General features: G+C 42.5%; 1 protein-coding gene across 1 annotated transcript in view; it reads left to right on the top strand.

Moving 5' to 3' along the window:
• The window catches only part of MICOS10 (mitochondrial contact site and cristae organizing system subunit 10), a 36,626-nt gene extending 23,082 nt beyond the window's left edge, over positions 1-13,544 (top strand). Inside the window, exons 2-4 of the mRNA XM_082834757.1 lie at positions 9,619-9,666; positions 11,003-11,112; positions 13,295-13,544. Coding sequence (XP_082690883.1) covers positions 9,619-9,666; positions 11,003-11,112; positions 13,295-13,309 — 173 coding nt within the window. The 3' untranslated portion in view covers positions 13,310-13,544. The remainder of the gene's footprint in view (positions 1-9,618; positions 9,667-11,002; positions 11,113-13,294) is intronic.
• The last annotated feature ends 822 nt before the right edge of the window (positions 13,545-14,366 follow it).

Below are 14,366 nucleotides of genomic sequence, written 5' to 3'. Positions count from 1 at the left end.
TGGACTGTTGTAAAGTACACATCTGATATGTTGTTTCCTTGCTTAATTTCTGCCACTGCTTCCCTACTGCTTGTAATAGAGGCCAAGATCCGTAGTTTGCCATAGGAGACTGTCTGGCTTTATCTCCCACTGCACACGGTAATTTAGTGACCGGGAGCTCCTCGTAGTGCGTTTCTCTCGTCCCCTTCTCTCCTGCCCGCTTCTCTAACCCTCCAGGATGGTTTGCATGCCCTTCTCAGTGCGTCTAGCACATCCTGTTTCTGTCATTGTTCCTTGTACTTCGAGTTTCTAATTATCAGTAGGCTCTAACACTAAATAATGAACTTACTGAGAGCAGAACCTTATTTCCTGGGGCCTATCATAGTGCTTGGCACACAGTGGGTGTTCAGTTTGTGTAATGAAGGAAATGCCCACACATGGTGTTGGCTAGGATGAATTTTGGAAGGTATTTAGTTTCCTTTGGTAAGTCAGGTTGATTAATAACTGTATATCTGTGAGGAGGTCACACCGGTGGCAGGGTTAACATGGTGACCGAAGACGAGGTCTCTGGAGTCAGACTGCCTGGGTTCAAATCCCAGACATGTGACCTGAGGCAAGTTACTTAACCTTTCTGTGTCTCAGTTTCTTGGTCTATAAAATGGGGCTAATAAGAGAAGTTTATTGTGAAGATGTAATGAGGTAATTTAATCCTGAAGCATTAGTGCTTAGCAAATGCTCTTCACTTTATGTGATGTTATTTGGTGTTCATGAAAACATTGTAGATGTTGCATTTTTATAAATCAAATTATATTTTAGATTTGTTAAGGGAATTTGGTATTAAAAGGTTATTTGATGACTTTTAAATAGCACCAATGTTTATTTTTATTTATTATTTATTTATGGCTGTGTTGGGTCTTTGTTGCTGTGTGTGGGCTTTCTGTAGTTGCGGCAAGCGGGAGCTACTCTTCGTTGTGGTGCGCAGGCTTCTCATTGCAGTGGCCTCTCTTGTTGCGGAGCACGGGCTCTAGGTGCGCGGGCTCAGTAGTTGTGGCTCGCAGGCTCTAGAGCACAGGCTCAGTAGTTGTTGCACACGGGCTTAGTTGCTCTGCGGCATTGGGGTCTTCCTGGACCCGGGCTCGAACCTGTGTCCCCTGCATTGGGAGGCGGATTCTTAACCACTGTGCCACCAGGGAAGCCCCATCACCAATGTTTTTATAATTATCCAGGCAGAAGTTCTCGGCATTTTCTTCCCCACTGCACCCCCCTCCCCCCAAAACCCCAGATACACATACACACACTTAATCAGTTCTTAAGTCCTGTAAATTCTGCCAGCAAAATGTCTCTTCTTTTCCAAGTAATCCTACACACCTTAGTCAGCTGAATCTTCCTAAAGCACAGCTTCAGTCACGTTATGCCTTTCTAAAAACTCTTCAGGGAAGCCCCTGCCTCCTGAATTAAGTGCTGTGCAGACTGCTTGGTCCAGCTTCTGGTGCCTTCAGAGGCCCCCGTCCCTTTCTAGCCTTGTCTCCTGCTCTCAGAGACACGCCTAGACTGCCCCCACTCCCATTTCCCTGCACAAGCCCTGCCTCTCTGTGGCCGCTGGGTAGGGTGCGCCACCCCCCTCCCCAACTCTTGCTGTTAAAAGTCTACCATTTAAGACAACTCAAATGCCACTTCTTTCTTGAAGATTAAAAAAACCCAAAAACTCTGCTAAATGTGTTCCCACCTTCCTGGCGACCAGCAGAACACTGTCCCTCTTCCGGCACCAAGGATCTGCTTTTGTTCAGTTTTCTGGATACCTGACTTGTTATTCCTTCTTGATCCCAAGCTCCCCAGGGAAGAGACTGTCTTATTTATTTCTGACCCTTGTTGAACCCAGTACTCTTGCCCTTCAGTGCTCAGTAAATATTTGTTCTTGAAATGCTTTTTGTGGCAAAAGAAGGCAATTACAATTACTGTGTGCAATGCACTGTTTTTCCAAGCTTTTTACACATTTTATATTGTTTCATCCTTGCTATTCCCCAGTCAGGGATAGGCAATATTAGTATTCTTGTTTTTCTATACGAAGAAACTGACGCCTAGAGAAGGTATATAATTTGTCCAGGGACTGAGACATACCACATACCTAATCAGTATTCTCAGTCATGTTTAACCTATGTTACCCCCAAGTCCACATAACCCTATAACTGACGTGTAACCACTGGGTAACATTTCGCACTTTTTGAAGAATAAACACTACATATTCTAGTGATGTGCTCCAAGAGGAAAGAAATTTATCCCCAGTGCCTTCTACTTAATAAATGCTAATAAATATAGATCAAGTCAATGTATAAGGAAAAGAAACCATTGGTTCTTGTTTCTCCATTGGTTTTTCATTTGAATCAGAAATAGGCAACAACGTAATAGCTATAATGATGTATACATAGGGTATAATGAATCCCTGATTCTTTTTTTTGCAGTACGCGGGCCTCTCACTGTTGTGGCCTCTCCCGTTGCAGAGCACAGGCTCCAGACGCGCAGGCTCAGCGGCCATGGCTCACAGGCCCAGCCGTTCCGTGGCATGTGGGATCCTCCCGGACCGGGGCATGAACCCGTGTCCTCTGCATCGGCAGGTGGACTCTCAACCACTGAGCCACCAGGGAAGCCCCCTGATTCTTATATTTACTTTCACAAAGATGAGAATCCAGTTACTGATATTGATGAGGAGGGGCTGGAGGTATTGAGAGGGAAGGGACTTGCTGGAAAATACCAGTTGAATACTGTTCAACTGTCCCTTTTGAACAGTCTGAATTCATTTTATCTCCAGCCAGTGCGCAGAGGGAAGTACATCCCAGCCTGACTTGTTGACTGTTTCTCATTGATTCTAAGTCATTTCAGAGTTTTGTTATCACTCTTGATAAGTCAAACATCTGTGGTTTCTGTTGTTTTCTTGAGGGATTGAAGAGTCACATAGTCATAAATTACCCATGCAGAGCACTACAGTCCAGAAAATCCAGAAAAACACTTTGTGTCATGTAACAATAGAGTAGTCTCCCTGCTGCTCTCCTGACCTCTCCCTGAGGTTTATCTCTGCGGATAGGGAAGAGCCATGATTTTGGAGTCAGACAGCTTGGGTTTGAATTCCCCTTTTTAGTTGTGTGTACTTGGGTAAGTCACTTAACCCCTTTACATTGTTTCCTCTTCTGTAAGACAAGATCATAGTACACCTCATAGCTGGTTCTGTAGATCAAATGAAATAATATATAGAAACGGTAGTACAGTGCCTGCCACTCTGTAAGTGTTAGTACCTCCAAATCGCCCTCCCCCCATAAATGTAACACATGGCATCTTTTATTGTGTTTATTGAAACTTAATAATTCTTCATTTTCAATGTCCCTCTAATAATTAATCTTCAGAGCGTCTTCACATTTTCCTACATACTATGCCCACATGTGAATTAACTAACTATATTTTAGTAAAATGTGTACAGCCATGTTTCTTTTTTTCATTCTTGGAAAGTTGTACGACTGTCAGAATTCTGAAAGCTAGATTATGTGCTATATGCACTCATTTAAAAGGACCCTTTTTGTGAGTTTGGCTTTTCTTCAAGCAGAGCACACGAGTAATGACTTCCACATTTACCTTCCCTATCTTTACTGCTTTCTGCTGACTGCTTTACTTGTTCTGATCAGAATCCTGGTATTTGATGTCCACCCTAGAAATTCCTACAGATGTTTCAGCCTCTGTCTAGTCCGATAGGCAACAGGAAGGTTAAGGTCTTGTAAAATAGCCACCTTCTTAGTCTATTTCCTACATTCCCTGCAGCAATGTTGACTTGTGAGAAGCTGATTAACACAGACCACATTTACCATCTCTGGGCCTTTGGTCTGGCACACTTTCTTGGTTAATTCACATGACTTGGCATTTACACATGGACACCTGGGACAATCTGTCTTTGCCTCAAAGGATTAGGTAACACAGTTTGGAGTTGACTTAAAACTATTTTTTCCCCCCTCATAAATTGGGCCCTGAGCATCTTTCATAAATCAGGAATGTTTCTTGGAAATGTAATTCTCACCAAACTCAGTCCCAAGGGTACTTTTCTATAAAAGCACGTTCTTGTTTGTCTGTCACAACAAATGCATTTGATGATTGTAATAGTGTTGATAGAAACATGATTGAACAGGAAAGCACACCCATTCTAAATAGGCCAGTTTCATATTAATCCATGTTCAAAGCATAAATATAGTTTTATTAAACACAAGACAGCTCTAGGAAAATCTTTATTATATCTTAAAGCAAAATGTTCTAGTTCAGCAGTGAGTCTGGAGGAATCCCCTATATTTTAAAAAACATGTAGCAAAACCTGATGTATTTCTATAAACAGTTGCTAATGCCTATGAAATAAAGTCAACTATGCAAAGAGTGGGAAAAATAGATTCTGATTTTCAGCTGTGGTTCACCCACAGTGTGATCCTCCACAAGCCAGGGAGTTGTGTTTTAGTAGAGGATTTAACTATTACCTTACAGTTTTGAGATCTTTTGAGTTTTTTTAGAAAGGTAGCAGAACTTACTACTTTTTATTGCAGTCTGTGTCAGACACTGCAGATACCTTTACCTTTTCCTAATACAGCAACCCTAGGAGATGGTTTTCACTCTACAGATGAGCACGTTGAGGGCGGGCGAGGTTAAGCACTGACCTAAGGTCAGAGAGCTGGCTGGTGAGGATGGCCCAGCGGTCTGAACTGGGCCTGTCTCGTGACAGCATCAGTGCTCTTGCCATCCCACTCAGTGGGAGAGTAAATCTCATTTTTTGGACGCTGTATCTTTTCTTTCAGACATTTAAGAAGAAAGTTGTTTGGCCCATGGCTCCTAGGATCTTGAAACCTTGCTTGTAGTTCCTGTAGTTTCTCATCTTCATAAGCTGCCAGTTGAATGTGGTAGTTAAGGTTTTGCTCATACATCCTGTTATATTATAAACTTAAAATGGAGTTGCTTTGCAAGTTTAATTTTTAGATGCAGATGAAAATTTAGCATTGATAACTACACATTAGACTTATGAATTTAGGAGCTTTGTTTAAAATGTGAACTACAAGCTGGAGTGAGATCTTAATTATATAATCAATTATTGATAAATAAAGTGGGTCTATGGTCTTCTTTCCCCTATGATCAGTCTTTCATAGAAATGTTTTCTAAGTGACTTTCTAAGGATTTTTTTATGCCTCTCCCAACACTGAGTTATTCTTCCTCAGTTGAAAGTCCATTGGCAATTGCAACTTCTACAAAGTTGATTCCACAGGAACCTTTATAGCTCCAACTTGTTCTGCTTAGGGACTGATATCCAAAGTACACTTCTGGGACTTCGCTGGCAATCCAGTGGTTAAGACTCCGCGCTTCCACTGCAGGGGGCCTGGGTTTGATCCCCGGTTGGGGAACTAAGATCCTGCATGCCGTCCGGTGCGGCCCCCCCAAAAATTCAAAGTACATTTCTACCCCGGGACTGCAGTCAGATTATGTAGCCTGCTTCTTAATTCTTGCAGATTATGTTTGCTTTCTCAGTAGTTTCAGTGAAGTCAAGCTTTATGATATATGGCATGGTAAGAGCAAAGACTTTCCTAAAAGTTGCATTGATTAACTAGAAATGGTCCATATGTCACAGTGAGGGCCATCAGCATAGTTCCGCCCACCCCCATACAAAGTGTGGCTTAGGGTATACACTGGTATCCTGCTGTTGGTTGTTATTCTTTTAAATTTGTTATAAACTCCACTTGGGGATGTGATGAGGCAGTATTTTTTATGTAGTTAGTGGAGCAAGTTCTCTGTTGTTTTGTTACTAAAATAGTATCAGATGAATTGTTAAGGAATTGCTTCTTTCTAAAAATGTGTGTTTATCTACTAGCTGGTTTTATGATGTCCTTTTGAGCACTAAGCATGCCCTAAAGTGCAGGGTTAGATTGATTCAGAGTAATTTCTTTTTGAAAGAATTTGTGCCAATTCTTTTTCCTTTCCAGAAGAAATGGTTTCAGAGCACGAGCTTCCTGCCTAATGTCAATTCCATAAGGCTTCTCTGTTATGGGGTGGGGTTTTTTTTGTTGTTTTTTTGGCTTCTTTGCCTTGCTCCCCACCCCCCTTGGTGGACTTTGCCATTAGGAAGATGTGTACCTACAATCAGGCATTTCTTTACTTTAGGGTTATTTGTCATTCCAGACATCATGGGCCAAAAGAACAGGCTTAAAAGGGGAGGCAGAGTTAGATAAATTTTATTCATAGTTAAATATTTGCTTCCAGGGAAGGTGAAAAATGCTTTGTACTTTTTCCTTTGGCTTTTTCTTCTAAGAGAACTTGTCATGCAACAACAAAAAAAAGTGGCCAAAGGCAGAGAAAACTCTTCTCTTTTCCATGTTGGTTTGTTTTCATTGTAAGACAAACCTTTCATGTTTTATTGTTATGAAGTTTAAACCTGGCCTAGAGGTGCCAATCTTTAGTGGAAACAGCTGCAGAGTTGGTGTCCCCTAATCAGGTGGGACTTTCTTTGAAGCAACATGTTGCCTTTTAAAAGAAAATTGAGCATGTGAGAACTTGAACCTGTAAAACTCATCAGCAGTTCCACCACTGTTTATCTCTTAAATAACCGAGGTAGCTAACTTAAAGTAACACGTTGGCATTTAAACATCATTTTCCATATTATTTTTTCTGAAGAGAACAGACTTGATATTTTGTGTCTTAAAAATATAGAAGTGGAGAAGAAAAGTCTCATAGGAATTGAAGATATAGCAGCCCAATTTAACTAAGACTGTAGAGTACACTCCGTCTTTGGGCTAGTCTGAACTGTAATTTTGATCTCATATTTATACTTGTAGGTAAATGCCTTTAATCGGAGCAAAACTGGATGGTCAGGCATATACCTGAACTTAAATGAAGTCTAGAGAGGGAAGATTTTCTGCTCTGTACTGGTTGATGTTGAAGCATTTCTCCTCTTTGTGGTTGAGTGATACTGGTAGCAGTGGGTTTAGCATCGTTCTTGGTCTACTGTTAGGAAAAGTTGAGCATCAGAGAGCTTTCTTTCCTTGGGGGAAAATAGGAGAGACAGGCATGGAATCAGAGGGACAAGAAAAATGCTGAAATATTTTCCTTTTGGGCTTTTGATTTGTTTGCCAAAAAATTGCCTTCCAGATGGAGAAGACCAAAAGCTCAGATTGTAAGCCATTATGTTTTTACTGGCCTAACTCCCCATCCCATTGCCTGGTTTGAAATCTGTAGGCCAGTCCAAATTCTTTACCTCATCTTCTAGTACCAATTTACTGTCTTACTCATCTTCCAGCTGCAAGGGGGTGAGGCAAGTTGCTTTGAAATTGAATCCTGTGCCATTTTATAAACCAAGCAACAGCAGATTCTTGCTGAGGACTATCGATCGTGATAGTTGCCATTTCCCTGAAGTTCTTGAATCACACCTACCAGGTAGACTTGTGTCTGTGACATGTGCTGTAGGATTAGTCTGGGAATGAATCGGAACAAGCCCATCTGGCCTTGTGCAGACTTGTTACTACCCTGGTTGCCTAGTGTTCTGGGCTGTTGCATAGGAAGCACAATTTGGTTTTTGGCTGTATCCTACTTCATTGGCAGTAGAAATCTTGACACCCCGATTTCCCTTGGAGGCAGTGGCTGTTCAGGGGTTTAAGTTGTAGGGGATCCAGGGTCAGGACATGGTGGGTATAGTGGCTTTGGGCCCAGTGCATTGCTCTTCCACTAACTGAGCATGTCCTCGAGCAAGTTATTTTCTGCATCTGGAAACTGGGGGTAATACCATATCAGGGTGGTGTATGGTTTAAAAGATAATTTTTTTTTTTTTTGGTAGAGTAGGGAGGGAATGTTGGGTACTCATGGGAAATACTGATGTTTGTTCCTTTTCCTTCTCTTTATAACAGCCTTGACTAGGTTAACTATAGTGGTCTGTAAACTGACGAGTTTTCCGTCATTATATTAAATTACATAGAAATTGGGATGACATGAGTGATCTTCAAATGTTGCATTTTAAAGTTGGGCACCAGTACCTAATGCAGAGTCTATTGGACAGTACAAAGTAATGATTTTTAATTAAAATTCATATTTGTATAGGATATAGTCATAGGAAGGAAACACACATCATGGCCACCTATAGACGGTAAGAGAAAATTATCAGAAATCATTCTGGATAATAGCATTAACACTTTCTTCAGGCCAGCATCAGCTGGATTGTTGCATAGGTGAAGCAAAAAAGGTGTGGATTAGCTTGTTTGCTCAAGACGAAGTTCTCTGTGTTTGGAGCAGAAAGGTCAGGTTTGCTGACTGAGGAGAATGTTCACACTGCAGGAGCCTAAATTCATGGTTAGACAGGAAAGAAGCTCTTGGAATTTCAACAGCACATATTTGAAAACCATTAAGGCAAGTGAGAATTGGGACTTTTATGTGGTGCTTAATTGTAAAGAGGTTGGTCAGGGTCTCTGTTGGACCATGGAGCAGACACTTAGTAAAGAGCATCAGAATACTCTGAAGAGTCTGAAAACAATTAATCTGTCAAGTCTGGGGAAAAAAAAATCAGATCTTAGCTGTCTTCCTTGGCATGTATAACTTACTTTTTTGATAATGGAAAAATAAGTTTATCTCAAAGTTTGGGACATGTATCTCTACAGTATGTGAGATGATTTTTTTTCCTAAAGTAGTACCACAGGTAAATGTTTTTATTTTAATGGTTCTACATTCATTTTAACACACCTTATGAAAAAAATATAGCTAGCACTCAAATCTATGATTATACCAATATTTTTTAAGTTGAGGTTGAATTTATATAATTAAATACATACATTGATGGTTTTTTCAAAGAAAATAAGTGTGCAGGTGAAGTATGCATTAGCAAAAATTATGACTGTAGCAGTGACCAAGGTTTGAGAAGTATTGGTCAAAATGAGAATTTAACCTTCTTTGTTTTCTTTTTTTAACCCCAAGCTTACGTTCCTATGAAGTTTGATTTAAAATTAGGTATTAAAAAAATTTTTTTTTCTACCAGATCATTAAAAGAGGCTTGCATTTGTTCTTTTATTTTGAAAGATAGTGGTTAAAAATGCCCTATGAGTAAAATGAGGAGAGGGGATTAATCTTCACACTTGAGGAGGTGCTTTCCCTCTTTCTGGACACTCTGACTTGTGTTTGACTTGTGACAACCTTTGGCAACTGTTCTGGATCACTCCTTTGCATCTTCCTCAAAAAGTAGCCATCACTCAAAGTGCTGAAACGACAAGGGGAGCTTCCTGCTCACATTGTTTCCTTGATGTGCTGGCTGTGGCACCGCTGCGGAAGGTGGGTGGGAGAGCCCAAGGTGCTGGGCGCTGTTCGCAAGCAGTGCAGAGAGCCTCTACTCGGGAACTGCCTCCTGGTTTGTTCTCCCACCCCTAAGACTTGTTTAGACGGAATGGTGAAGAAAGTTCTTATCCCCTATTGGGGCAAAGGGACCAAAGTCATAGATAAAGCCTCTGACAACAAGAAGGAAGGAGGTTAGAAATGAGAAAATCATCTCTCTACCAAATTAAAAAATCTGTTTTATAGGTGTTCACATTTATGAAATGTTCGTTTTGTTTTTGTCATTACTATTAAGATATTTAACATGTTTTTCCTCCCTCTTTGTAGGTACTGGTTTTGGATTAGGACTTGTTTTCTCACTTACCTTCTTTAAAAGTAAGTGTGACTCTTCCTACCTTTACAACATAATGTCCTGGTGTATAGGTGCACATGGCAGGGACACTTCTGGAAGGCATGGCTACATGGCTGCCAGTCCATCCTTTTATGGGATTAGGTAGGCCTCTGTAAAATGAGCTAGACAAAGACCACGGACTCAGAAGAGGCCAAAATGGGCTGGGCATCTCCAGAATTCCCCCTGAGCACTGAGTCCGGGTGTGCCTGATATCTTCATTAAAAAAAGCCCGTACTTTATGCCAGTGAGTCATTTGGCCAAATCTACACTCTCAGATAATTCTAATTAATTATAATTTTTTCTAAAGGAACTTGAAAACGAGAGTCCTGCTGGTAGTAAAAAAGTAGACCAGAAATACCCATGCTTTTTGGCCAAAAATTCTCCTAAGCGAAGGGCAGGAAATGTCCCTTTCATTTTGTGGAAGAACTTCTGCAGTTTGGATATTGAATAGAAGCCAAAGGGGTCACTTTGACCTCTTTCCATGAAGAACTGGTGGGGAATACATAACTAGAGAATCATAATTCACACATAGTGCTGATGTGAAATAATCATGGCATTGGCTTAAGAAAACCTCATGACTTACTAGAATCAAAATATGTAGATATTGGTGAAATTATATTTTTAAAAAAATAAATTTATTTATTTATATTTATTTTTGGCTGCGTTGGGTCTTCGTTGCTGTGTGTGGGCTTTCTCTAGTTGCAGTGGAGGCAGCGGTCTGCTCTTCATTGCAGTGCGCGGGCTTCTCATTGCGGTGGCTTCTCTTGTTGCAGAGCATGGGCTCTAGGCATGCGGGCTTCAGTAGTTGCAGCACGTGGGCTCAGTAGTTGTGGCGCACGGGCTTAGTTGCTCCGAGGCATGTGGGATCTTCCCGGACCAGGGCTCGAACCCATGTCCCCTGCATTGGCAGGCGGATTCTTAACCACTGCGCCACCAGGGAAGTTCCAGAAATTCTTACATATTTTAAAAATTCAAAGACCTTACCGAAAGGTGGTTTTATTTCTAAGTTTAAGAGTTAGTTAATACGAGCAAATGGTTAGAACTGACATAGAAAAGTTAAGAGCTTCAACTGTGTCTGCTGTTTTCATATTGTACTGCTTATTAATACCTCAAATCTAGCAGCATGGGTACTTAACAGAGCCCCCTTTCCCATTTTTTGGCTGGTGATTAAACGTTGACAGAAGTGTGTGGCATGTTATAGTCAACAGTATGATGCATGTGGAGTATTTCTTGAACCCTAAGCGAATGTATTTAAGCTGGAGAAAAGCTTTATTTTCTCTTAATGGTTCCCTGTTGGGATTTTCCTTTTCTGCTCACCAGGAAGAATGTGGCCATTAGCCTTTGGCTCTGGAATGGGCTTGGGAATGGCCTGCTCCAACTGTCAGCATGATTTCCAGGCTCCATATCTTCTACATGGAAAATATGTCAAAGTATGTACAGAATTGATATTTCTCTTTCTTTCTCCTGAGTCCCCGCAGAATTCTTTAGAGCGCATATAGTTGATAAATACACTGTCATGTCACTGCGGCACCACCGAGACCCTAAGTGCTCAGGAGTCTGCCTCAGCGTTTATCCTTAGGGTAAAGTAGATCCGTATTAAATATCTGATACCTGTAGGTAGCACTTTTGTTCGAGATCTCAGAGTGCCCTGTAAACATCTCACACACGTTCAAGCTAAACCTAAAGACTTCTGAACTCGGCCATTATTCTGCTTTCTACTGAAGAGCGCAGGTTCTTGACTGTGAGTCCCACATGATTCTGCCGAAGTCCTTGTCTACAGGTGGGTTTTTAATGATGCAGACAGGATGAAAAAGTGTAACACATGCCTCAAGAGGAAGGAGGTAGCACGGTTCCTAAGGTTTTTGTGTGTAGCAGCCCTTTGGACAGAGGTGGTATTTATTTTTGTATCCCTAGGGCCTGGAACAAAGTAGGTGCTCAAATAAATGTGAAATGAATGAATGAAATAAATTGTATGTCTTATTAGATGTGCTAACGGCCTCAGGCTTATTAAGGCATAACCTTTATAGCAACACAAGCTTCATGAAGAGCTTCACATTCTCTGGATGTGTAGAATCATCTACTTTCTTGGTTACCCTTGAGCTAGAATCACTGTGATCTGGGCAGCAGCAGGGGGCCAGTGGAAAGAGCACAGAAGCCAGGACACCCAGATGTGAGTCCTGGTCCATCACTTGCTTTCTATGTGCTCTTAAGTTTTCCACTTCTGAGATTGTTTTCTGTCTGTAAAATGAGGGTAGTAATTTCTGCCTACAGGGTTGTTGTGAGGATTAAATGTGAAAATGTTTTTAAGCTATGAGGTGCTATATATATATATATAAATAGAAATGTTGGTTATTATAATTGAGGCCAACTAAGAAAGGGTGACAGACTCGTTCATTGTTCCACCATAATAACAAGTAGGGCAGAAAAGGAGGTACAAATGAGTGTCCCAGTTCTGGTCAAAAGCTGTAGCCACAAGGGTGGCCGAATCTTAAATGACAGTATGCCACCACAGCTCTGTAGCCTCTGTCTGAGAACGTGCTCAGACGGTCAGCTGCCTACTGAACAGCCGGTGTGGGCCTGGGGAGGGGACTGGGAGCAGGGGAGTCGGCCAGTGGGGAAGCCGGGCAGGCGTCTCGCAGGCCCTCTGTAGTCATGCCCCGTCCCCGCGCCAGAGCCAGGGTGAGCTGATCAGAGGGACAGCGCAAGTGAGCAGAGGCGCAGCTGCGGGGCGTCAGCGCTGACGACAGGCGCTTTCCACTGCTCCCTGGCGCCTCGCTCTCTTGGCACCATGGCTGAAGTTAGAGGAGAACATAAAGGAACAGGGAGAGGAGCTTCAGGTCTTTTAATTGTTTGAAATGTTTTCATTGTTCCAAACTGAGTTGTCATGGATAAATGGCTCAGGGGTGGTTATATGTGGATGTATTTAACGGCTGAGAGTTACTGTGGAAAATATTGTTACAGTATTTACAGCCTTGTGCGTACGGCTCCAGAATGGCCTTTTGTAACTTTATCTGAACTGGAGTCTGTGCCTTGATGTCGTCATCCTCCATTCTCTGAAAAGAGGAACAAAATCCCAACTTGGGGCTTTTTCAATGTAGTCATATCATGGTAATTGCTTGCTGAGTGCCTGCTGTGACCTGTGGACCATCCTAGGTGCTCCATCTTTACATTCTTTCTCTAGACCTCTCTCCCAGTAGATTTGTGAGAGAGGTTTTACTACCCTCATTCAGCAGATGAGAAGGCCAGATTGCACGGAGGTTTAAGAAACTTGCCGAAGTTCCTGTCATTAGTAGGCCATTTGATTGCAGAGCCATGCTCTTTCCAGTCACCTGGGATCCGTCCCTTTGATGGGTTTTAGGAATATAGTTATCCAGGTACAGACTGTTCAGCCCCGTTGCGTTCCTTCTCTATTTTCCCCCCGCAAAGATTGAGGAGCCACTCTGAAGAACCTGGGCTGGAAGGATACAGTCCTCTTGTGAGACAGATTTAAAGCAAACAGAGTGGTAAGGCTTGGGGCCCGTCGGTCCTCTGGGTCTGACCTGCAGCAGCAAGTTAGAGAGGGTTGTCGGAACGCTGTGTGCACAGTTCTAACCTGAGTGTCCTTCCTTACAGGAGCAGGAGCAGTGACTCACGTCTGAGAACATCCCGGTGGGAGGGAAAGAGAAATCACGTTTATTCCTCAGGAATACTGAAGTGCCCTGGAGTAAGCTGACACTCTTCTGTAACAATGTTATCAGTAATGCTTTAAACTCCAGCACACTGTTTATGTATTTGAAACCAAGTCTGTTTCTTGTTTTGTATTTTCTCTCTGGAAATTGCAAGGAGGTGGTCTTGAAAGAAATAAATGAAACAAAAATAGGCAGCCCAGTGCATTGCCTGCGTTTCTTTGCCTTTAAAGGGTCTCTGAGCAGGAGGAAAAGTATATTTGGACTGCCAGCAGCTGTAACCGCCTGGTCCCAGCCTCTCTTTAGAGCCTTACTGGAACCACAGCCGTTGTGCATTCCTCCCCACTCGCCCCTTAACGTGTAGTTTCAGAGCTGCTTCCACCTCATAAATCGGAGCTTGGAGAGTGCTGCCGCGTTGTCCGAAGAAGATGACAAATGCCTTGAGGATCCTCACTTGCTCTGGCCGTTCTTTAAAACCCTGTGTTCTCATCATCGGCCCTGTGGGCACGTCTCAGCTGTGTCTGCTGCGCTGAGGTCGGGTAGTGGGCTGTCTTGGCAGGTACGGAACCTCGCTGTGTCTGTCAGTGGCTCACTCCACTGATGGCATGATTCCCCACAGCTTCAAGGAGCTCGACACCGTCCGGGCCTCAGCACTGGGGGCTTTGTCCTGGGGGCTGGGGAGAGCTCGTGGCTCACACAGCTGGCCGGAAGGCCATGTTTGGGGTTGATTTCATCTTCACATAGCAGCTGAAGTCTGGGGACAAAAGGGCCACTACTCATGCCCCTCTGTGAATTTATACCTTTGGTTTCACTTGAACCAGGGAGGCTAGACACAAAAGTAGTATTGTAGCAATTTCTTCTAAAAATGTGCAGAATCTCAGAGCTCAGTCTTTCAGATCTTATTTCTCTCTCTTTATAATAAAATTAAGATGGGTGGAACTTGATCCCACTTGTCCCTTTAAATGTTGATTGAGCATCTGCCGTGAGCTGAGCACTGTTATAGGCAGCAGAGACAAATG

This window comes from Leucopleurus acutus (assembly GCF_964270905.1).
Source record: "Leucopleurus acutus genome assembly, chromosome: 2".
NCBI lineage: Eukaryota > Metazoa > Chordata > Mammalia > Artiodactyla > Delphinidae > Leucopleurus > Leucopleurus acutus.
The sequence above is the reverse complement of the archived record's forward strand: the minus strand, read 5'-3'. Positions and strand labels throughout refer to the sequence as shown.